Source organism: Oratosquilla oratoria, chromosome 12, assembly GCF_046742065.1.
Source record: "Oratosquilla oratoria isolate Oo_2021 chromosome 12, ASM4674206v1, whole genome shotgun sequence".
Lineage (NCBI taxonomy): Eukaryota > Metazoa > Arthropoda > Malacostraca > Stomatopoda > Squillidae > Oratosquilla > Oratosquilla oratoria.
In genome coordinates, this window is record NC_134788.1 from 58282584 (window position 1) to 58305312 (window position 22729).

At 40.7% G+C, this 22729-nt stretch overlaps 2 protein-coding genes across 4 annotated transcripts in view; one reads left to right on the forward strand and one right to left on the reverse strand.

The window, feature by feature from the left end:
• The window catches only part of LOC143031844 (uncharacterized), a 196848-nt gene that overhangs the window by 84109 nt on the left and 90010 nt on the right, over positions 1-22729 (forward strand). The window lies entirely within an intron of this gene.
• LOC143031845 (dnaJ homolog subfamily C member 22-like) overlaps positions 1-22729 on the reverse strand; it is a 53992-nt gene that overhangs the window by 30563 nt on the left and 700 nt on the right. For all 3 annotated transcript variants that reach the window (XM_076196186.1, XM_076196184.1, XM_076196183.1), the window contains 3 exons: positions 9707-9989; positions 1692-1839; positions 1383-1581 (listed from right to left, as the gene is read on the reverse strand). In XM_076196186.1, coding sequence (XP_076052301.1) covers positions 1383-1581; positions 1692-1839; positions 9707-9961 — 602 coding nt within the window. In that variant the 5' untranslated portion in view covers positions 9962-9989. The remainder of the gene's footprint in view (positions 1-1382; positions 1582-1691; positions 1840-9706; positions 9990-22729) is intronic.

Below are 22729 nucleotides of genomic sequence, written 5' to 3' on the forward strand. Positions count from 1 at the left end.
TCCACTTGCAGGAGGGCAGCAATGAATTCAGTAATAAGATGAACTCTTCTTTGGGTTCTCTTCCTTTCCCCATTGGCAGGGATACCACTAGCAGGCTGGACACATCATCTCCATATATCATTACAGATTCCAATTCATTTTGTGCCAGTCCTTCTGTTGAGCCACTATATGAGCCTACAGTTATCTGACAGGAAATTTGCAACCTTACAGCAGCTATAGTCAAACCAGCGTAAGGAGTCCTTTGGGGGCATGGCTCACTTGAATGCAGCAGTGACAAATCTAATCTATTAACTAATGCATTTTGAGTTTTAGAATATAAATATAATTGCATCGATTACTTAAATGTATACAATATACTTTATTTAAATAATATACTAATAATATATTTAAAACATCCTTTTACGTCAGTTCAAAAATAAGCTAGATAAGAATGTGGCACCAGCGCGCTGGCGCCACATTCTTATCTAGCTTATTTTTGAACTGACGTAAAAGGATGTTTTAAATATATTATTAGTATATTATTTAAATAAAGTATATTGTATACATTTAAGTAATCGATACAATTATATTTATATTCTAAAACTCAAAATGCATTAGTTAATAGATTAGATTTGTCACTGCTGCATTCAATGAAGCCATGCCCCCAAAGGACTCCTTACATTGGTTTGACTATAGTAATGGTACTTGGAGCTTTCCATACATCCCTTCAGAAAGAAATGCTGGACTATTGTCTACACTGTGTAGAGGAAAAGGTAATAAGTTGCTGGTTACTAGTTCTCTTTACATGAAGAGGTGGGAAAATAGTGACAATTGGTAACAAGGAAGAGATTGTGAGCCTCGTCTGAAGAGAGTGCCATTTCCTTGGTGCTGCATCTCCTGAGAGAGATAAGGATCTGCAAATGAATAGCTGGGAGCTGTTATTCTTTAACACCTGTACTGCAGAACCACCATGTACAGAAACTCATTGTCTGTCCTCCATCAACTGTAGATCATCCTCTAGTGTTAGCCAGAACAAAATCTGTATTGATGATAGGTTTAATGTTCTTACATGGTTCATTTATAAGTCTCATATTTTGTTATAAGCACAATGATTCAACCATATATCCTCTACAGTTTATCAATGGCAGCATTTCATTTGTATCATTGGGAATCCTTTTCCATGGTCATCCCCTTGTATGGGGGAGAGGGTCTTTGGTATATGTTTAGCATATGTAGAATTATTGTCCACACAAATTATAAATGTCAAATATAGATACAACAAATTTAATTCATTGTTCTCATCATGCATATTTTCAAGACAAATATACCCACAAAATAAGTTCCTGCACAAAAATATCCATTATCCTTGTGACTCATCAGAAGGGACTCTGAAACCCCATTACCTGCATGCGTGTGTCTTGGTGCTTGGTGCTCGTCTCCACCTTCGGCCTCGGAAGTAAAACAAGAGAGTGGACAAGAAGGAACTCCAGGAGGTTTCAAGAGGAGGGATGAGGAAAGACAACGGCAATATCAAGTAAGCACCAAAGAGAGCCCAGCTGAAGGACCCTTCCTCCCTCCCGATGTTGCCGATGGTCCACACCGCTGCCATAAGTCAAAAGAGATTTGGTTAATAGTACACCAAGGCAAGGGAAATTATTGATAACACTAAAGAAAACAAAGAGAACTTTATCTTAATCTGTAGTTATACATACCTAGGGCAGCGCCGAGTGGCGCAAGATGCATGAGGGGCTTAAGAGATAAACCCATGATAGGCTCCTCGGGTACAGCTATCATTATCAAGTAGCTCCAGGAGTTGCCCACCAGTACCATGCCCACAAACCGAAACAAACTAAATGGAGGCTGCAAACAGGGGAAACGAGATTCTATAATCTGCTGCCATACTTAGGAAGGGCCAAGATTACTAGCCAGCGCCTTAGGACATGGGTGGGGTAATAGTGTACATAAGACCCTAAGACTGGACAGTAGGAAGAAGAGCATTTATCCACAGTAGCAAATACAAAGAAAATTAACATTGCTCAGCTGAGGGAGCTCATATAATTAGACACACACAAAATAAACATTACTTAACAGTCTGTAGTTTAATTTCCCTCTTGCTAAACAAACTAAATGGAGGCTGCAAACAGGGGAAACAAGGTTCTATAATCTGCAGCCATACAGAGGAAGGCCAAGAGTACTAGCCAGCACCATAGGACATGGGTGGGGTAATAGTGTACATAAGACATTAACATTGCTCTGTTGAGGGAGCTCATATAATTATACACACAAAATATACATTACTTAACAGTCTATAGTTTCATTTCCCTCTTGCTAGAAACTCACAATCCCTAGGTATCTTCCCATGGCTACAGGATTGGATGATATGATTTAACATCACAAACTTCCCCCTATCAGAAGGCTAGGACAGTACCCCTTACAGGAGACTCTACGGTACATAGTGGAATCTAATCAACCATGCCCTTGGTTCAACTTTGCCAGTGGCAGGTTTCAAACTGCCATCCTCTTGTAACAATGCAAGTAACAACACCCTAACCTGCCTAAGGCATTGGCTGCATGTTGTTGTGGAGTTAAATGCTGCTCAGTATCATGCAGCTAATACTTTAAGGTTTATATGGGGCGCCCCTACATCTCAGAGCCACACATCATTTTGTCAGTGATAAAGGAAACCTGTACTCATAGAGAAATTATGCTACTTCATTATACTGCAACTGTCCCTCTTTTATGCTGTCCTCCCCCTCCTGATACTGTCCTGTACCACTTCTCTGAATATTCATTTTCTTTTTTCGCCAAACCCTGTGGTGGGGAAAAGAGTACTACCACCAAGTGTTCCTACTTGAGTCGTATAAGGCGACAAAAATGGGATGGGGGTAGGACTAGGCATCCTTCTCCCTGTTGACCTAAATGGAATATTCCAAAAAAAGAAAAAAAAGAAAAAAAAAAAAAAAAAAAAATTCCACCAAATAATAAATTTTTATAAAAAAAAAAAAAAAAAAAAAAAAAAAAAAAAAAAAAAAAAAAAAAAAGGCAAAGGCATAAGAGGGTCTGGGAGGAGTTTTTCAACCAGAACCCTAAGGTTTGGGCCTTTCAATGTGCATGGATGTGGTATGGATGAGAGTAAAAGGGGAGAGATAGGCAGTATGTTTGTGAAAAGAAAGACGGATGTGTTGGCATTCAGTGAAAAATAGTTGGAAGGGATGGGTGAGTTTGAGTTTGGAGGATGTCAGGATTGAAGAGAAGACGAGGGAGAGAAAGGGTGGCTATACTAGTAAGTGAAGAGATGGGTAAATGTGTGGTGGAGTAGGAGGTTTCTTCAAGGTTAATGTGGATGAAGGTGAAACTGGGGAGATGTGGGTTTTTGTAAGAGCATATGGGCCTGGTAGTGAGAAGAGTGTCAAGGAAAGGGAGGCTTTTGGATAGATTTAACCACTTCCATATGGTGCCGCCTACGTAGGCGGCATGAAGAGCAAGTGGGTACTCGCTGATGCCGAAGTTGCCATCTTGATTATATTTATTGTAGTCGTACCTACGTAATTTTCATTCTCTCTAAACTGGCTTCATCAATTTTCTATGGTTATCAAAATACACGGGTGAAAGAGAATGGACAATTGAGCACCGACTTTATTTTTTACATTGCAATTATTATGACGCAATATCGCACGTCGGGCAGCTAATGCTGCCAGACGTGCAATGTGCCCTGGAGGGAAGAGGTTAAATTAATACATACAAGGTTTCGGAAGAAATGGCAATGTAGTGCTATTGGGAGACCTTAATGCTAGGATAGGAAATGAACCAACAGACAGAATGGTTGGGAAGTGTGGAGTTTGAGGAAAAAATTATATTGGAGAATTGATGGTGGAGATGTGTCTAAAAAGAGAGTTGATGATAGCAAATACAGTGTTTAGGATGAAAGTCAAGCATAAGTACACATGGGAGAGGGTGGTAGATGGAGGGGTGGTAAATAGGGCATTAATGGACTATATAGTGGTAACAAGAAGAGTAGGAAAAGTTCTGGATGTACACATTCTATGGGGAGAGAGTGGGGGAGTATTAGATAATTTCTTGGTGGAAGTAAGTTGAGAGTGGAGGATAGATGAAGAAAGAGGAAAAGGGCAGGAGGTAGGGAGGTGCTTAAAGTAAACTGCTTAAATGAGAAAGAAAAAGAGGAGTACAAGAAGAAACTGAGGGAGAGCGAAGTGGAAAGGAGTGAAGGATAGAGTAGAACTAGGAGTGGAGGAGGAATGGGGATGGTTCAAGGAGGGAGTCACATGGTGTGTGGAACAAGGAGGATGGGAGGAAATGGAAGGATAGTGAGTAGTGGGATGATGAAACAAAGAAGACTGTAGAAGAGAAGAAGTGAGCATTCATAAATTGGTTACAATATAGGACGAGATAATTATATGAGAGGTACAAAGAAAAGAGAAGTAAAGCATAAGATAAAGGAGGCAAAGAGGAGAGCAGATGTGAAAGGGGGTACGAGTATGAGAGAAAATTTTGAAAGTAGTAAATATATGTTTTGGAAAGAAATCAAGAGAGGAAGAGGAGGCGAATCAAGTAGAGAAGAAAAGGTAAAAGGTGCAGATGGAGAGATGGTAATGGAAGAGATGGCAGTAAGAGGAAGATGGGCATAGTATTTTAGGAAGTTGCTAAATGTGAAGCAGGATAAGGAGGGAAAGGCTGTTGCAGAGGGAAGTGCTAAGAAAATGACAGTGATGAGTGAGGAAAGTGGAGGAGAAACAAGACGAGATGAAGTGAAGGCACTTGTTAAGATAATGAGAGCAGGTGGGTTGGGTGTCATGCAGAATGTTTAAAAAAAGGGAGATACATTGATGGTGGACTGGCTGGTGAGGTTATTTAATGTTTGTTTAAAAGAAGGTAGAGTGCTGGAGGACTGGAGGAGTGCCTGTATAGTTCCACTTTACAAGAGAAAAGGGGACAAGTGTGAGTGTAGTAGTTTCAGAGGGATCAGTTTGAGTGTAGTTGGGAAGGCTTATGGAAGGGTTTTGATTTAGAGGATTAGAAGAGGAACAGAGAGAGTAATGGTGAGGAACAGTGTGGGTTTAGGACATGTAGGAGTTGCGTAGATCAGATTTTTGTGATAAGGCTTTTGTGAGAAAGCTTTAGGAAAAGGTAAGGATGTTTTTTTGGCCTTTATGGATTTGGAAAAGGCTTATGACAGGGTAGACAGGAAGGCACTGTGGGAGGTATTACAGATACATGGGATAGGAGGAAAGCTGTTAAGAGCAGTCAAGAGTTTTTACAAGAGTGGTAGAGCCTGTGTTACAATAAGAAATGGAGAGTGAGTGGTTTGAGGTAAAGGTGCGACTCTATCAGGGATGTGTTATGTTGCCCTGGCTGTTCAATTTAAACATGGATGGGGTGGTGCAAGAGATAAATGCAAGGGTAATGGATCGGGGATTGGAGATAGTAAAAGAAAATAGAGAAAAATGGGAGATAATCCAGTTGTTGTTTGTGGACACTGCTTGTGGCAGGATCAGAGCAGGGATTAAGGAAGTTAGTGACAGAGTTTGGGAAGGTGTGCGAAAGAAGGAAGTTGAAGATAAATGTGGGTAAAAGTAAGGTGATGAGATGTACAGGGGAAGAATGTGGTAGCAAACTGGAAGTATTAAGGGAGAGTGGAAGTGGATAGGTTTAAATACTTGGATGCGAATGTGGTGGGGAAGGGAGGAGTGGAGGCAGAGGTAAAATGTAGATTGAGAGAAGCAAGTAAATACCTTGGGGATTAAAAAGTATAATGAGAAAGAGACATTTGGGAATGGATGCTAAGAGGAGATTGTATGAAAGAGTGATTGTCCCAACAGCACTATATGGGGCAGAAACATGGCACATAAGAGAGAAGTTTGAATGTATTAGAGATGAGGTGCCTGAGAAGTATGATAGGTGTTATTAGGCTGAACAGAGTGAGAAAGAAGGAGGTGAGGAGGAGAATGGGGGTGGAAAGGGAGTTGTGAGATAGGGTTGATGAAAGAGTATTGGGATGATTTGGACACATGGAAAGAATGAGTGAAGAAAGATTAGAAAAAGAGGTATGGAAGGCAGAGGTGGAAGGAGTGAACATGAAGGAGTGACCAAGGATGAGATGGATGGATGGGGTAAAAGGGGCACTGGGAAAGAGGGGAATGTCTGATGGGGAAGGAAGGTAGAAGACAGGGGTGAATGGAGAATGGCTGTGTATGGATGATGCTGTGATGCATGGTAAAGAGGGGGTGGGGGATAGGGGGTGAGGGGGTGAGGGAGTATGTGATACAGTCCAAAGAGATTTCTCCCCGTCTTCTCTCTTTCTGCATGAGGGGACAGAGATGGGGGTTGCCAGTTAAGTGAAGCAGCCTTGCTGTGGATGTGTTGTGTCTTGATGCATGCTTCTGATCCAGGGCAGTGGGCAAGATGCAGGGATGACCTGTCATCCAGGGGGAGCTAAGATAAGAGGAAGGGAGGGGGGTGAATGGGAGTGGAGTATGTGTGGATGGAATGGGTGGGAGTGGATTTTATGCCTTTGTTTTCTGTAAGGGAGAAAAAGCCTCTGTATGTAAAAAATTTGCTGTAATTTTGTTTGAACTGTGAGTGTTGGACAACATAAAATATGTTCTGCTTCCTCTGTGTGGTGACATGTAAAAAATATGGTCTGTTTCAAGGCTTGAGTTTCATCCACTAAGCAGAGTAAGTTTTTCTGCTACAGCTGACCAAGACATTCATTCATATTGGCTTTCTCATACTTCATTTAAATGCAAAATATTTTAATATTCTGCTACTATCTTTTCATGTTTAGATGAGGCTCTTGGGCATTCCTCTTTGTTATGGTATCATCCCTTGCAAACTTCACAACATGTTGCATCACTCAGCCATGAGTCTTGATACCCCAGATAAGAATATGCCTGTCACCTTTATTTCCTTCTCAGTTTCCTCTGAGTATTTTTCTTCTTTTTCAGTTGGATTAATCCCAATTACATCACCCATGCTTACATCTAATGCAGTTTTAAGTTTATATTCCTTTTGGTTTTGCTAATGTTTTCTAGTTTATAATTACCTTACTCTATGAAGGAGGGGATCATCACTTCACAAAACAGAGGCAGTGCATTGTAACACACTTTCATCTTTCACAATAACGGAATGTTATCAAAAGTTCTCTAAATAGTTATTATCTATGATTGTCCAGTGATATCTTAACCCCTTCGATACGATGACGCCTACGTAGGCATCATGAGGAGCTAGTGGGTACGCGAGGATGCTAATGTCGGCGTCTTGATTATATATATTGTAGTTGTACCTGTGTGACCCCCATACTCTGTAAACTGGCTTCATCATATTTTCTATGGTTATCAAAATTCACGGGTGAAAGAGACCGAGCAATACAGCGGTAACTTTATTTTTTATAATGCGAGTATTATGACGTGACATTGCACGTCTGGCAGCTAATGCTGCCTGCGAGATTTTGGCCCGTATTGAAGGGGTTAAAGTTAATCATGACCATTCAATCTCACTAAATACCTTTATAAGTCTCTAAAAAAGGAGCATTCCAAACCGTGTCTGCACTTCCCCACACCTCGCACAAATTTAGGATGACATGCATCATGACTATCTCATTCAACCTCTTTGTTACGATTATACACTTTTCAAATTTTGTTCTAGCTGTTTGAAAAATTCATTCAAATCTGAGCAGATCCTCATGCCATAGGTATTCAATATTTCTTGCTTGTGGCTCTCCTTAACCTCTTCACTATGGGCCACATCGCACGTCTGGCAGCTGATGCTGCCAGATGTGTGATGTTGCGTCATAATACTCGCATTATAAAAAATAAAGTCACTGCTCTATCGCTCATTCTCTTTCACCCATGAATTTTGATAACCATAGAAAATATGATGGAGCCAGTTTACAGAGTATGAGGGTCATGCAGGTACGACTACAATAAATATAATCAAGACGCCGACGTCAGCATCCTCGTGTACCCACTTGCTCCTCATGATGCCTACGTAGGCGTCACCACATGGAAGAGGTAAATATTAACCCCTTCCATACAGTGCCGCACACGTAGGCATCATGGGGAGCGAGTGTATTCGCGAGGCTGCCATATCGGCGTCTTGATTATATTTATTGTAGTCGCCCCTCCATAATGACATTCTTTCTAATTCTTTTGTAATCGCATTTTCTATGGTTATCAAAATTCACAGGTGAAGAGAGAACGATCGATATAAGCGGTGACTATATTTTATGATGCGAGTATTATTACGACACGTCGTACGGCTGGCATTGGTTGCTGCCACCGAGATCTAAGTCCATGACGCCTACGTGTGCGGCACCGTATGGAAGGGGTTAACAGGTTTTAATTGGAATCTAGTCAAATTATGTAGACATTTCTTCTTCATGCCTACTGGTTTGTTTAGATCATACTACTACCCTCTTGGAATTATGAACTGCCCATACTTTAGTCCCCTACCCTAAGCTTATCTAGGCTAAACCTTTTCATGGTCAAAAAAGGATTATAATCTTGCCAATTTGACCACCAATTATCGGATCATCAGTGTCACCTGTCACCCAGTGACACCATGGCATGGCAACATGGGGAGAAAATGCTGCCACATGTCACAGAATTGATTAAAATCATTGTCTTAATCCAAGAAAGTGATACTCATTATACCATACATCCTACATGGATGGGAAATAAGAGAGCAAGAAAGAGGGTCATGTACTCAGGTTGGTTTGGCAGAATGATTCACAATGTAAGCCACACCCTCAACAGACTCCTCTTGGGGATTGGTGCCACCTGCGTTGAGCCAGTGGCCAGGGCTGGTTGCCGCCGTTTGGCCCCCAACTCTTGGGGTTGGGGGGGTGGTCCAACGACGTAGATGCTGCAGCTCCAGGATGGGACTGCTCGGACAGACAGTCTAGGGAATGACAACAACAACAACAGACCCCTTGGGGCACCAGGATTAGTAGTTTTCTTGTTCTTACCCAGGGGGGCAGTGGGCGAGATGCAGGGATGACCTGTCATCCAGGAGGAGCCAAGATATGAGGGAGGGAAGGGGGTGGATGGGAGTATGTGGGGATGGAATGGGTGGGAGTGGTTTTTATGCCTTTGTTTTTTGGCTACCTCGCTTGTAAGGGAGAAAAAGCCTTTGGTATATGTATGTACCAATGATTTTATCCAACTCTATGGGGTATCCTTTGTCCATTACAGTGCACAAAGAGAGTGAAATTACTAGCTTGATGATACATATACAGTACTACCTCTCATTAAGGGATGTTAATTAGCTGCATTTGCGGTGTTTTCGCTGTGTTTTTGGTGCTGTTGTTTAGTGCTGTGCAATCACTATTATGCAATCACCCAAAAACCACTCCAAATCGATGGATTATTCCCATCAACAGACACCGATACCCCCCTTTTAGTCCGTTAATGAGAGGTAGTACTGTAGGAGGAACCCTGATTAAAAATTACAAGCAAGAGGATGAATGCTTCTACACACCAGTCTGCCTTACTTTAGATTACTCGCAATGTGTCTTCCGGTCATCCAACACTTTAGGACCTGATAGTTTACACAGAAGCTGTGGTTTTATATTTCTCCAAGATGGCAACTGGTGTTGAACAAACACCAAACAAGGTCTCTGCCACTAACTGGCTACAGACATGAAAGTAACAAGTAACAAAAACCATCAAATGATCTACAACTAGGCCATTAGTTCCTGCAACCTCCTTACCTTGTTATGTTTATGCATCTGTTTCACCAGATCCATTATGTAGTCATCTGGCTGGTTGACATCACGCACATAATGAGGGAGTCGGAAGAGGTCTCGTATAAGTCCCACACCCAGGTAACCACCGAGAGTGCACCACCACACAAACGCATGCCTATCCCTTCTTAAGTATAGGAGATGAAGGGCAACCCAACCTCCACACAACCACAGTAGATATGCCAGCAAGAGACTTTTGTTGTTGGTGCTGCTGCCTTCCATGACTGTAATCTTCTTTGTGAGCAACCACCTGCAAACAAGTTATTACTATTTTGTTACAAATGTTACCAAACCCTCCTCATAACTATGTGAATCTATGTCTAATCTCTATAGTTATTGGTAATTGCCACTTGTAGTGGCTGTCTGATCATGCAAGACAATAGCTTCAGCCACAGACATATCTACCTAGCCTCTGGGACAATACCACTATTTCATTATTTTTACAATTATCACATTATTATTATTATTATTATTATTATGCTCAAGAAAACATAATCACTACTTACTCACTACAGTAAATATAACAAAAGAAAAAATTAAAAGGTTTATAGAGAAACTCAAAGTTAATAAAACACCAGGGCCTAATGGTTGGAATCCAAAAATCATATGTGTACTGACTGGTATTACTCATGAGTGTCTCTGGTCCCTTCAACCCCCTACGTATGTTGTCCGTGTGACTTAGTGTAGATTAACAACCTGATGAGGATCACAATGGAAATAAGCGTACATGCTTTTTGTGTTATCCTCGGCAATTTGCATTTATTATTTCGAACTATATGTTCTTGTCATTATTTGCACTTCATGTACATTGATTCATTGCCAAATAAAGTCTATCCATCTAAAAATGAGATTGTTGTCCCATTAGAAATTATTTTCAAGAAATCCATCATATCCAGAGATGTCCCAAGAGAATGGAAGCTAGCTAACATTACTCCCATATTCAAAAAAAGGTGACAAAAAGAAACCAAATAACTACAGGCCTATAAGTTTGACTTCAATCGTAGGAAAAATAATGGAAACTATCATCAGAGATGCTATCAAACGTCATTTAGAAAGTAACCATTTGATAAATGATAGCCAGCACAGGTTCAGACGGAAACATACTTGTGTGACTAACTTATTTAAATTCTACAACACAATCATCTCGAATTATGACAAAAGAAACATTATAGATTAAATATATCTAGACTTTGCAAAAGCTTTTTATACTGTCCACCATGAAAGACTACTTACAAAATTAGCTTCACATGGAATAAGTGGTACCTATTAAGTTTGACTAGTAATTGGTTGAATGATCAAAAACAGAGAGTTGTTTTAAATGGAAAAACTTCTGGATGGAAAAATGTTACAAGTGGAGTTCTTCAGGGTTCTGTTCTTGGGCCACTTCTATTCATAGCATAAATGATATAGACCATGGACTAAAATCTACTGTTTCCAAATTTGCTGATGATACAAAACTGTGCAGAATGGCAAATGATCACTTAAACCAATTAGATATTCAAGAACATCTAGATAAGTTACAGCAATGGTCTGAAAAGTGGCTAATGAAATAATGGAATAAGAAACAGAGGAAGTGCATAGAATAGGACTATACTCTTAAGAAAAAATAAACCCTTATAAATTAAACTAAGATCTCAAATGATAGTGGAAGATGTAATAACAAAAACAGTAAAGTTGGCAAAAAGTGAAAATTACAAAAATATATGGATAAAAAAGGAAATGAGCATGGAGGAAAGAAGAGAAAAGGAACTAAAACATTAAGCTAATAAAAAAAAAAAAAAATGAGACTGAAAAGATTTTTTTTTTTTGAGAGAGAGAGAGTGCTGGACTTCAAGTTGAGAAAATTGTATAAAAAAAAAAAAAAAAAAAAGGAAACACAGGAAATAGAAAAGGAGAATTTTTTTTTTTATAAAATAAAAGTAACATATACCAACATAGATGGCATGATTTCAGGATCAAATTAAAAGATTATCTGGCAGAAGAGAAACCAGATATAATGGGAATTGTGGAGACAAAATTAAGGGGTCCACTACCACCAAATATTGTTGGACAAGGTTTATATAATCACTGGATTAAAAATAGAGAGAAGAAACAGGGTGGAGGATTCATGTTTTTGACTAATAAAGGCTTAAATGTGACAAAGATTACAGAAGGAAATAATAATGTTGAATCGAAATGATAAAAGTTGAAACTAGTGACATGATAATAGAATTCTTTTTTTGATATATGTGCCCCCAAATACATATTCTTGGAAAGAGAGTGACCATTCCAAAATGTTGGAAGACACAAGGCATATATTAAATGAAATACTGAAAGGAGGAAACTTAGTAATTATGGATGACCTTAAATATAAATATGTTGGGAGGAGATGACAGTGAAAGGTGAAAACCTTTGAGGAAACATACTACTAGACATGACCATTGAATACACAATGACTCAATGGGTAAAAGAAAATATCAGATACAGAAATAATAAAGAACCGTCGAGATAGGCTAAGTGAGATTAAACTGATAGGTACAAGACCACCAATTACTTCCTCTGTTACTCTTCTAATATTCTCAATTAAAACCCTCCCATACTACAACCAACAAACTGATCCCCCTGAAACTACTGCATTCACCTTTGTCCCCTTTTCTCTTGCAAAGTGGAACTAAACAGGCATTCCTTCAGTCCTCTGGCACTCTAACCTCCCTTGACACATTGTGGGTTTAGGAACAGTAGGGGTTGCATGGATCAGATTTTTATGGTTTCGTAGATATGTGAGAAAGCTTTAGGAAAAGGTAAGGATTTTTGGGCCTTTATGGATTTAGAAAAGGCTTATGACAGGGTAAACAGGAAGGCACTGTGGGAGGTACTGCAGATATATGGGTTTGGGGAAAGCTGTTAACCACTTGAATACAATGATGACTATGCATGCGTCATGAGCCACGAGTAGGTTATACAAGGATCCCTGCATTGGCTTCCTGATTATATTTATTTTGTAGTTGAATGGCCCCCATATACTGTGAAAGGATCACATTTTCTGTGACATTATATTTTCAGGGTAAAAGAAAACAAGTATAACAGTACATACATACATACATATACCAAGGCTTTTTCCCCCTTTCAAGGGAGGTAGCCAAAAAGGGAAAGGCACAAAAACACCCCCACCCATTTCATCCCCATATACACTCCACACCCCTCCCACCCTCCCTCTCATCTGAGCATCTGTTATACTTTTTTTCCCCCCACTAAAAAAGTATAACAGTAGTAATATTATATTTTGTAATGTGTGTATTATGATGTATCATCATACACCAAGCAACTTGATGCGCAGGCAAATATTTGACTTGTATTGACGAGGTTAACCACTTTGGTATGATGATGCCTATGTAGGTGTCATGAGGCATGAGTGGGTACATGAGGGTGCCAGTGTTGGTGTCTCAATTGTATCTTTTTTTTTTTTTTTTTTTTTGTAGTTGTACATGAGTTACTCCCAGATTCTGTGAACTGACTTGATCACATTTTTTTTTTATTATCATTATTACTCAAGAGTAAAAGCGAATGAGTAATAAAGCAGTGACTTTATATTCTATATTGCAAGGAGGGTGATGAATCATACATATGGCAGCCAAAGCTGTACGCGAGAATTTTACCCATATTGAAGTGGCTAAGGGCAATCAAGTTTACAACAGTTGAGCCCATGTCAGAATGGTAAAAGGAAAGAGCGAGTAGTTTGAGATAGAGATGGGGCTGCGTCAGGGATGTGTCATGTCCCCATGGCTGTTCAATGTGTACATGGCTGGGGTGGTGCTGGAGGTAGAGGTGAGGGAAATGGGCAGGGAACTGGATATGGTTAAAGAAAATGGAGACAAGTGGGAGGTGAGCCAGTTGCTGTTTGCTGACGACTGTGCTTGTGGCAGGGTCAGAAGGGGATTAACCACTTCAGTATGAATCAAATTTTCATGTGCAACATTGGCTGTCATATGTACAATGCATCACACTATTCACATTATAAAACAAAGTCACTGCTGTATTACTCATTCTCTTTTACTCTGGGTAATAATAAACACATAAAACGCGATCAAACCAGTTCACAGAATCCGGAGGTAACTCGTGTATGACTATAAAAAATTCATATAATCAAGACGCCAATGCCAGCATCTTTGTGTACCACTTGCACATCATAACGCCTATATAGGCATCATCATACCAAAATGGTTCCCCTTGAGTACCGGATGTGTGTTTTGTGACACCTGCGTGTCACGACTGAGTGCACCCGCCAGGAACTGAGTGTGCTCCCCGTGACACGCACATGTCACAGTTGTAAGCTGTGTGTGTTGAGGGCTCTCAAGGCCTCGGTTTCTGGGTTATTTCTACCCACGTGGTGGCAAGCGTCTGTGTTTACAAGCATAAGGCTCCAGCCATTCGTGGGACGGTTTAAAACATTTGTTTATGTAAGGTTGACGGGTCGGTATCAAAGGGGTTAAGAGAGTTAGTGATGGAGTTTGGAAAGGTATGCAGTATGAGAAAGTTGAAGGTAAATGTGGGTAAAAGCAAGGTGATAAGATGTACAAGGGGAGAGGATGGCAGTGAATTGGAAGTAAGAAGAGAAGCTGGGGAAGTGGATAGCTTCAGGCATCTGGGATCACTTGGGGCAGGAAAGGGAGGTGTGGAGGTGGAGGTAAATGTTAGACTGAGAGAGGTAAGTAAATGCCTTGGGAGATTAAAACGTGTTTCAAGAAATAGGCATCTGGGAATGGGTGCAAAGAGGAGATTGTATGAAGGGATGATTGTGCCGACAGTTTTGTATGGGGCAGAGACTCGGAATTTGAGAGAGAATGAAAGGAAAAGTCTGAACGTGTTTGAGATGAAATGTCTAAAAAAGTATGGTAGGGGTTGCTAGGTTGGATAGAGTGAGAAATGAGGAGGTGAAGAGGAGAACAGGAATGGAAAAGGAGATGGCAGATAGGGTTGATGAAAGAGTATTGGTGGTGGTTTTGACACAGAAAGAATGAGTAAAGAAAGATTAGTAAAAGAAGTAAGGTTGGCAGAGGTGGAGGGAATGAATTTGAGGGGATGACCGAGGAGGAGGAGGAGTGGAGAGTGGCTGTGTATAGATGATACTGTTATGCTAAGAAGGGAGGGGCAGGGGATGTGGTGCTTATGTGTGAATCATATTTTGACACAGCCTGAAGGGATTTCTCCTTGCCTTCTCTTATTCTGTATGAGGGGACGGAGAGGTGGGGGTCACCAATTAACCCATTAAACTCCGATGACAAGATGTCTTGTCATTTGGTCAAATAAAACAAAAAATCATAATAAAACAACAAAATGTTTGATGATCAAACAGCACCAGAAAAATATGACGTCATCAGTCCTCCTCCTCGAGGAGGAGGACTGATGACGTCATATTTTTCTGGTGCTGTTTGATCATCAAACATTTTGTTGTTTTATTATGATTTTTTGTTTTATTTGACCAAATGACAAGACATCTTGTCATCGGAGTTGAATGGGTTAAGTGAAGCAGCCTTGCTGTGGATGTACTGTCTTGCTTCCTTGCTTCTGACCCAGGGTAGTGGGTGGGATACAGGGGGGATGACCCGTCATCCAAAAGGAGCTAAGATGAGAGGGAGGAAAGGGTGGTGGAGGGGAGTGGAATAGGTGGGAGTAGGTACGTGCCTTTGACTTGGCTACCTCTCTTATAAGGGGGAAAAAAGCTCTTGGTATACATATAGATGAGTATGAGACCAGACCTTGGTTGATGGTGAGGAGGCTATCCCAGGAGGCACGTAGGTGCCACCACCTTTGCCCTATGCACTTGGTCTGTTGGGGAAGGTAAGAGCATAGCACCACAGGGGTAACTCTTTTTCTCCAGACTAAGACAAAGACCTCAAAAAATTATATGCTCATGTGCAGGGCATACACATACCACAGATTACTAAAAACCCAAATGGTTTTCATACAAATTGTCTGAATTTTGCCATAAACATTAATTACTGACCTGGATTTTTTCAAGAATAAATTTCATAGAAAATAAACTGATATATTACTTCAAAAGTGCATACCTAAATGATATATATGAAAAAAAATTAAGATATCAATTTTGCAAATTAAAATACATCAATGTGATATCGATTTTTACAAACATACATACATATACCAAGGCTTTTTCCCCCTTACAAGGGAGGTAGCCAAAAAGGAAAAGGCATAAAATCATTTCCACCCATTCCATCCCTGAATACACTCCACGCCCCTCCACCCTCCCTCTTATCTTAGCACCTCCTGGATGATGGGTCATCCCTGCACCTTGTCCACTGCCCTGGGTCCGAAGCAGTGTCGCAAGACACAGCACATCTACAGCATGGCCACTTCATTAAATCGGCGACCCCCCCTCTCCGTCCCCCCATTGCATAAAAGGAGAAGACGGGGAGAAATCCCTTCGGGCTGCGTCAAATTTTGCTCACACATACTACCTCACCCCCCATCCCCCCACCCATTCCTCCTCATGCATCACAACATCATCCATATACAACCATTCTCCATTTACCCCTGTCTTCAGTCCTCTCCTGTCCTTCCTCAACAGACATTCTCCTCTTCCCCAAAGCCCTCTTCACCCCATCCATCCATCTCATCCTTGGACGTCCCCTCATGTTCACTCCCTCCACATCTGCCTTCCATACTTCTTTTACTAGTCTTTCTTCACTCACTCTTTCCATGTGTCCAAACCATCCTAATACTCTTTCATCAATCCTATCTCCCAACTCCCTTTCCACCCCTGATCTCCTCCTCACCTCCTCATTTCTCACTGTATCTAGCCTAGCAACCCCCATCATACTTCTCAGACATCTCATCTCAAACACATTCAAACTCCTTCTCTCTTCCTTTCTTATGTTCCATGTTTCTGCCCCATACAATACTGTTGGCACAATCACTCCTTCATACAGTCTCCTCTTAGCATCCATTCCCAAATGTCTATTCCTCATTACACTCTTTAATCCACCAAGGCATTTACTCGCTTCTCTCAATCTACATTCTACCTCCACCTCCACTCCACCTTTTCCTGCCACATTCTCACCCAAGTATCTAAAACTATCCACTTCCTGCAGTCGCTCTCCCTTAATGCTCACTTCCAGTCTGCTGCCACTTTCACCCCTTAAACATCTCATCACCTTACTTTTACCCACATCTATCTTCAGCTTTCTTCTATCACACACTCTCCCAAACTCAGTCATCAACTTCCTGGAGCCACAGCGTCTACGTCGTGGGACCACCCCTCAACCCCAAGAGTTGGGGGCCAAACGGCGGCAACCAGCCCTGGCCACTGGCTCTATGCATGTGGCACCGATCCCCAAGAGGAGCTACGACTGCCTTGGGGAGTACCACAATCCTTTTTCTCAACATGCCATGTTACATTTCTTCTGCACCGAGGGGTGATTTCCCGGTGATCACCCCTCTTCTTCGACTTTTAGCCGGAGATGCAGAGAGCAATCCTGGGCCCACCACAAAATACACATGCCCAACATGCTCTAAACCCATTACCTCGAGCAGACAGACAAAGGGCTCAGTTCAGTGCAATTTGTGCAAAAACTGGGCCCACCTCACTTGTACAACACTTGCTGACACAAACCAATACACAAACACTTGGACATGTTCTACCTGCCCTCCAGTAACCCCACTCCCACCTCCCCAACTACAGCCAGCACCCTTACCCACTCCCAATTTCCCTTTGCCCTTATCCCCAATCAGTACTCCCCTTCCTTTGTCCCCATTCTCTCCTTTCCCCCCCTTTAAACCCAGATCCTATACCTTCCCCATTAACACCCCAATCTCAACCCCAAATGGCAACATACAACACATACAGAACACACATCATCAACATATTACAACACAACATTGACGGTATTAACACGAAAAAACATGAACTCGAACACTTTCTTAAACAACACAAAATACACATTGCAATTATACAAGAAACAAAACTAAGACACTCACACAAAACACCATCATTTCATAATTACACCACCATTAGACAAGACCGGACCGACGGCAATGGCAGTGGACTCATTACCCTGATCCACCACTCCATCTGTTTTGTGGACACAAGTGCCACAACCAAAATTCTCCTCCCTACCACAGATAACACAACAGAAATCCAATCCATTTGAATCTGCACAGGCAAGAAATCAACACTGACAATAGTTAACATGTACATTCCCCCCCAATCATCCCCCACAGTTCCAAACACCTTCAGGCCTCAATTTAGCCAACTAGCCTCAATCCCCAACCTGATCATGGGTGGAGACTTCAACGCCAAGTCGTCTGCCTGGTATGTCGGAAACCCTGACACAGACAGAGGGCTTGATATACAGACTCAGTTTGACTCACTGACTATCATGAACAACACATAATCATACACATATCCCACACCAAACCCCATACACCCCCTCCTCTCCTGATATCACCTTTTGCTCCCCCTGCCTAACCCCAACAACATCATGGAGAGTGGTTGGAACCCTTGGTTCTGACCACCTTCCAATCATCATCACCACCAAAACAAGATGCACCCCAGTTAGCCACAGACACACATACACCAATTACAAGAGAGCTAACTGGGAAGCTTTTACTGAAGAGACAGAACAACATTTTGAAACACTTAACAGTACATCAATCACAAACATAAACAATGCTGTGCACACTTTTGATACAATCATACAAAACGCAGACAAGAGATACATCCCTAGAGGCAACAGTAAATCACACAACCCCAACTTCGCACCAGAAATTCAAGGCCTCATCAGACTAGAGACACACTTAAACACAATACCCCCACACCTATCCCTCAAAATATAGCAGACCAAATACAAACACTAAACACTGTGATTGCCAATGAAATACACAAACAAAAAACACAAAATTGGCAAAACTTTATCAATACACTTGATCACAAAACAAACACCAGCAAATTATACAAAACACTCAACAGCATTACACTATCCAACAGTAACACAACACGCTCTCACGCAGCAATAATCACAACAACAGACAATCTACCCTCAAACAGACAACAAGCAAACATACTCATAAATCATTTTGCACAGACAAGCCATCTCACTTCTCACCCTGACGACCAATGCACTATTTGACGTAAGAAAGACTTTCCCACAGACTCAGACTATACACCCTTTATAGACAGTCAGACAAAACACATAATACATAATCTCAAGCACTCATCTGCCTGTGGCCCTGATATCATAAGTAACATCCACCTAAAACACATTGGACCACAAGGTATACACACACTCACAAACATTGCAAACTACAGCTATTCACACAACACTATACAGTACCTGACATCTGGAAGCATGGTAAAATTATCACCATTCCAAAACTGAACAAAGACCCAACAATCCCAACATTGCACCGCCCAACCACACTTCTCTGCACTCCCTCTAAAATCATTGAACACCTAATACTTAAACTTGTCACACCACATATTCCTCTTGCTGACTCACAACACGGTTTTAGGCCACTACACTCCACAAACACTCCTCTGATAAACCTCACACAAAGAATTTTAGATGGCATCAATTCAGATAGGCCCCACCACAGAACACTTCTTATAACATTAGACATTAGTAAAGCTTTTGATGCTATCCCCTGCCACAACCTAACAAATAATATATATAACACAGACATGCACAATAACACCAAAAGATGGCTGGCCAATTATCTGGCAGGTAGGAATGCTTACGTGTCATATAATGGCCAATCATCGCACATCAGAAACATTAAAAATGGAGTACCACAGGGCTCTGTTCTATCCCCCATGCTCTTTAATCTATACATGCATGACTTACCCACACCAGACACCTCAGAAATACAAATCTCTTCCTACACAGACGACATAACAATCACATGCACACATCATAACACAGACAAAGCTGCAGAAATAATCCAGCCATACCTTGATACATTCAACACATGGTTCATCACAAACAGACTCAAAATAGCTCCAACCAAATCTACAGCAACACTTCTCACCAATTGGACAAAAGAACACAAATACATACCTCATTTCTACATCAACAACACTCTAATACCACACACAAACACACCGAAAATTCTAGGTGTAACATACGATACATCCATGTCTTTCAAACAACACATCACAAACATAAAAAACAAATGCACACCTAGACTTAACGCACTTAAGTCAATCGCTGGAACAACATTTGGACAAAACAAAGAAACTAATACAACAATATACAAACAATGCATACCCCGCCGCACACCATCTGGTGTTTACATTTCAAACTACTGTAACTCGGTATCGTTTGCCTCGCGTACGTGGGGTTTTTTCAGTTTTCCGGGCAGCTAGATATTATTTTTGAAAATAATATTTAGCTGCCCAGCTGCTTCAAAACATCCGGATAAACCGAAATTCAGATATGTGAAGGCCGGATAAACGAGGTTTGAGTGTATACATTTTTCTTGGTGGAAATCAAGATGAAAAGGTTGCAATATACCAATGAACAGAGCTGCAATGACTGCCTTAGATGTCATAATTTTGATAGATGTGGAGGTCGAAGAAATTAAAGTATGATAAATTTGTTTAATCTAGCCTACCTTACTTAACCCATTCAACTCCGATGACAAGATGTCTTGTCATTTGGTCAAATAAAACAAAAAATCATAATAAAACAACAAAATGTTTGATGATCAAACAGCACCAGAAAAATATGACGTCATATTTTTCTGGTGCTGTTTGATCATCAAACATTTTGTTGTTTTATTATGATTTTTTGTTTTATTTGACCAAATGACAAGACATCTTGTCATCGGAGTTGAATGAGTTAACCTCCATTTAGTAATGTGGCACCAGTAAGTCTAGAGGTTATCAGGGTTGTCACCATCGTCAGGGATGTTGATGGCTGGTTTTGGCATCCGATTGGACAGTGGACTATAGAAGAGTTCCACTGCTTGAAGAAAAGCATGAAGCTCAGCTCAGTAGTACGGTTTTAAAAATATGAAGTGGTGCCATCACTTGGAATGGGAGAATTGACACTGATGGAACTTGACAGACATCATGGCATCTCGACCTTATCATTGCAGCTTCATTCAGAAGTGTATTTGTTTTTAGCAATTTTTTTTTTCCCACCAAGAAAAATGTCTATTATATTGATGTATTAAAATTTACGAAAACATGATTTAATTTTCTCTTGCTACAGTGTAGGTATTCACTTCTAATATAAAATTTTTTAATGGTTGCTTACGCCGTCCGGTGGTAATTCGGTCACACCTTCGCGTTTGGTGGTAAATCGGTTACACCGCCAACTACGGTGAAGAAGAAGAACTCGAAGAAGAAGAACTCGAAGAAATCGAAGAAGAAGAAAAGGAAGAACTCGAAGAAGAAGTAGAAGAACTCGAAGAAGAGGAAGAAGAACTTGAAGAACTCGAAGAAGAAATCGAAAAACTCGAAGAAGAAGAACTCGAAGAACTCGAAAAAGAAGAACTCGAAGAACTCGAAAAAGAAGACTTCGAAGAACTCGAAAAAGAAGAACTCGAAGAACTCGAAAGAGAAGAACTCGAAAGAGAAGAACTCGAAAGAGAAGAACTCGAAGAAGAAGGAGAACTCGAAGAAGAACTCGAAAAAGAACTCGAAGAACTCGAAGAAGAACTCTTTATTTTCCAAAAAAGGGGCGTAGCCCAGGGCGCGTAGCGCCCGCGCCTAAGGCGCAGCGCCGCAGGCCAAGGCCCCCGGCGTAGCTGGGCCGGCGCAGCCGGTGGGCTTGTCTAAAAAAAAATCCCTTAATATCATATTTTTTATTGCTATATTGCTTAAGAGAGCACTTCTTAAGACTTATTGAAATGGATACCTTAAAAAAAATCTGTATGCATATTAGGAAAATAAAGAATTTTTTTTTAAAGTGCACACCTATGTGATATAGCATTAGAATATTAATTATTAATTTTGTAAATGTAATATATATTTTTCTTGGCAGAGATCAATAACAGAAAACCCTGCTAAAAGCAAATATACTACAAAACGAAGCTGTAAGCATAGCATCAAGACTTCATGTTGTCATCTGTCCAGTCCAGTCAATGTCAGGTAGCCAATGGCTTCCACACTGTGCACAGGGTGTTCTCCATCACCAGAACACAAGTAGAAGTACGGAGAAGGTATTTTAGTATTAGATGTGTGAATTTGTGGAATGAATTGCCAGCAGAACTTGTTAACTGCAGTGATATTGATGTGTTCAAACGATGTCTCGCAGCTTATCTCAGTGATATATTATTTGATTATACTGCATAAGGCAGTACCAATCGACACCTTGACACAGTTCCATACAATGTTGCTGCTTATGATACACTATCCAGCCAGTAGCAATTAATATATAAATGTCATGTGTAGAATTATGGGCTGGCGTATCAGCAGAGTGCGGCTTCCTTGACTACATCATAAGTTGTGTGTGGATGGGAAGCCCACCAGGTAAGAGGTAACATTAATAAATGCTGTTACAAAGACAATAGGGTTTCCTTCAAGCTATGCAACAACTCTATTCCCCTCAGTCCAACTGAGTAAGTAATCAGACTGTCAGCATCCATGATGATGACAACCCAGACAATCTTTAGAATTACAGGTACCACATTACTAAGTACAGCTTATGTTACATAGATTAGGTGGGTTAGATTAGGTTAGGTTAGCATAGGTGAATTTATCATCCTTTCATTTTTTCGACCTCAGTATGTATCAAAACAAAAATGGCATATTCCACCTGCCACAACTTGGTTCGTTAGTAAATAGGTTTTAGCAACTTTTTTGTAATTAATTTCTGCCAAGAGAAATGCACATTACATTGATGTATTATAATTTCCAAATTTATCAAATTTTCTGTTGCAATAGCGTGTAAGTGTGCACTTCTAAAAAATTACCGAAAATAGTATATCTCAATTTTGGCTATATATTTAATATTACCTTCACACTTTCATATATAAAGAGCTGACAAG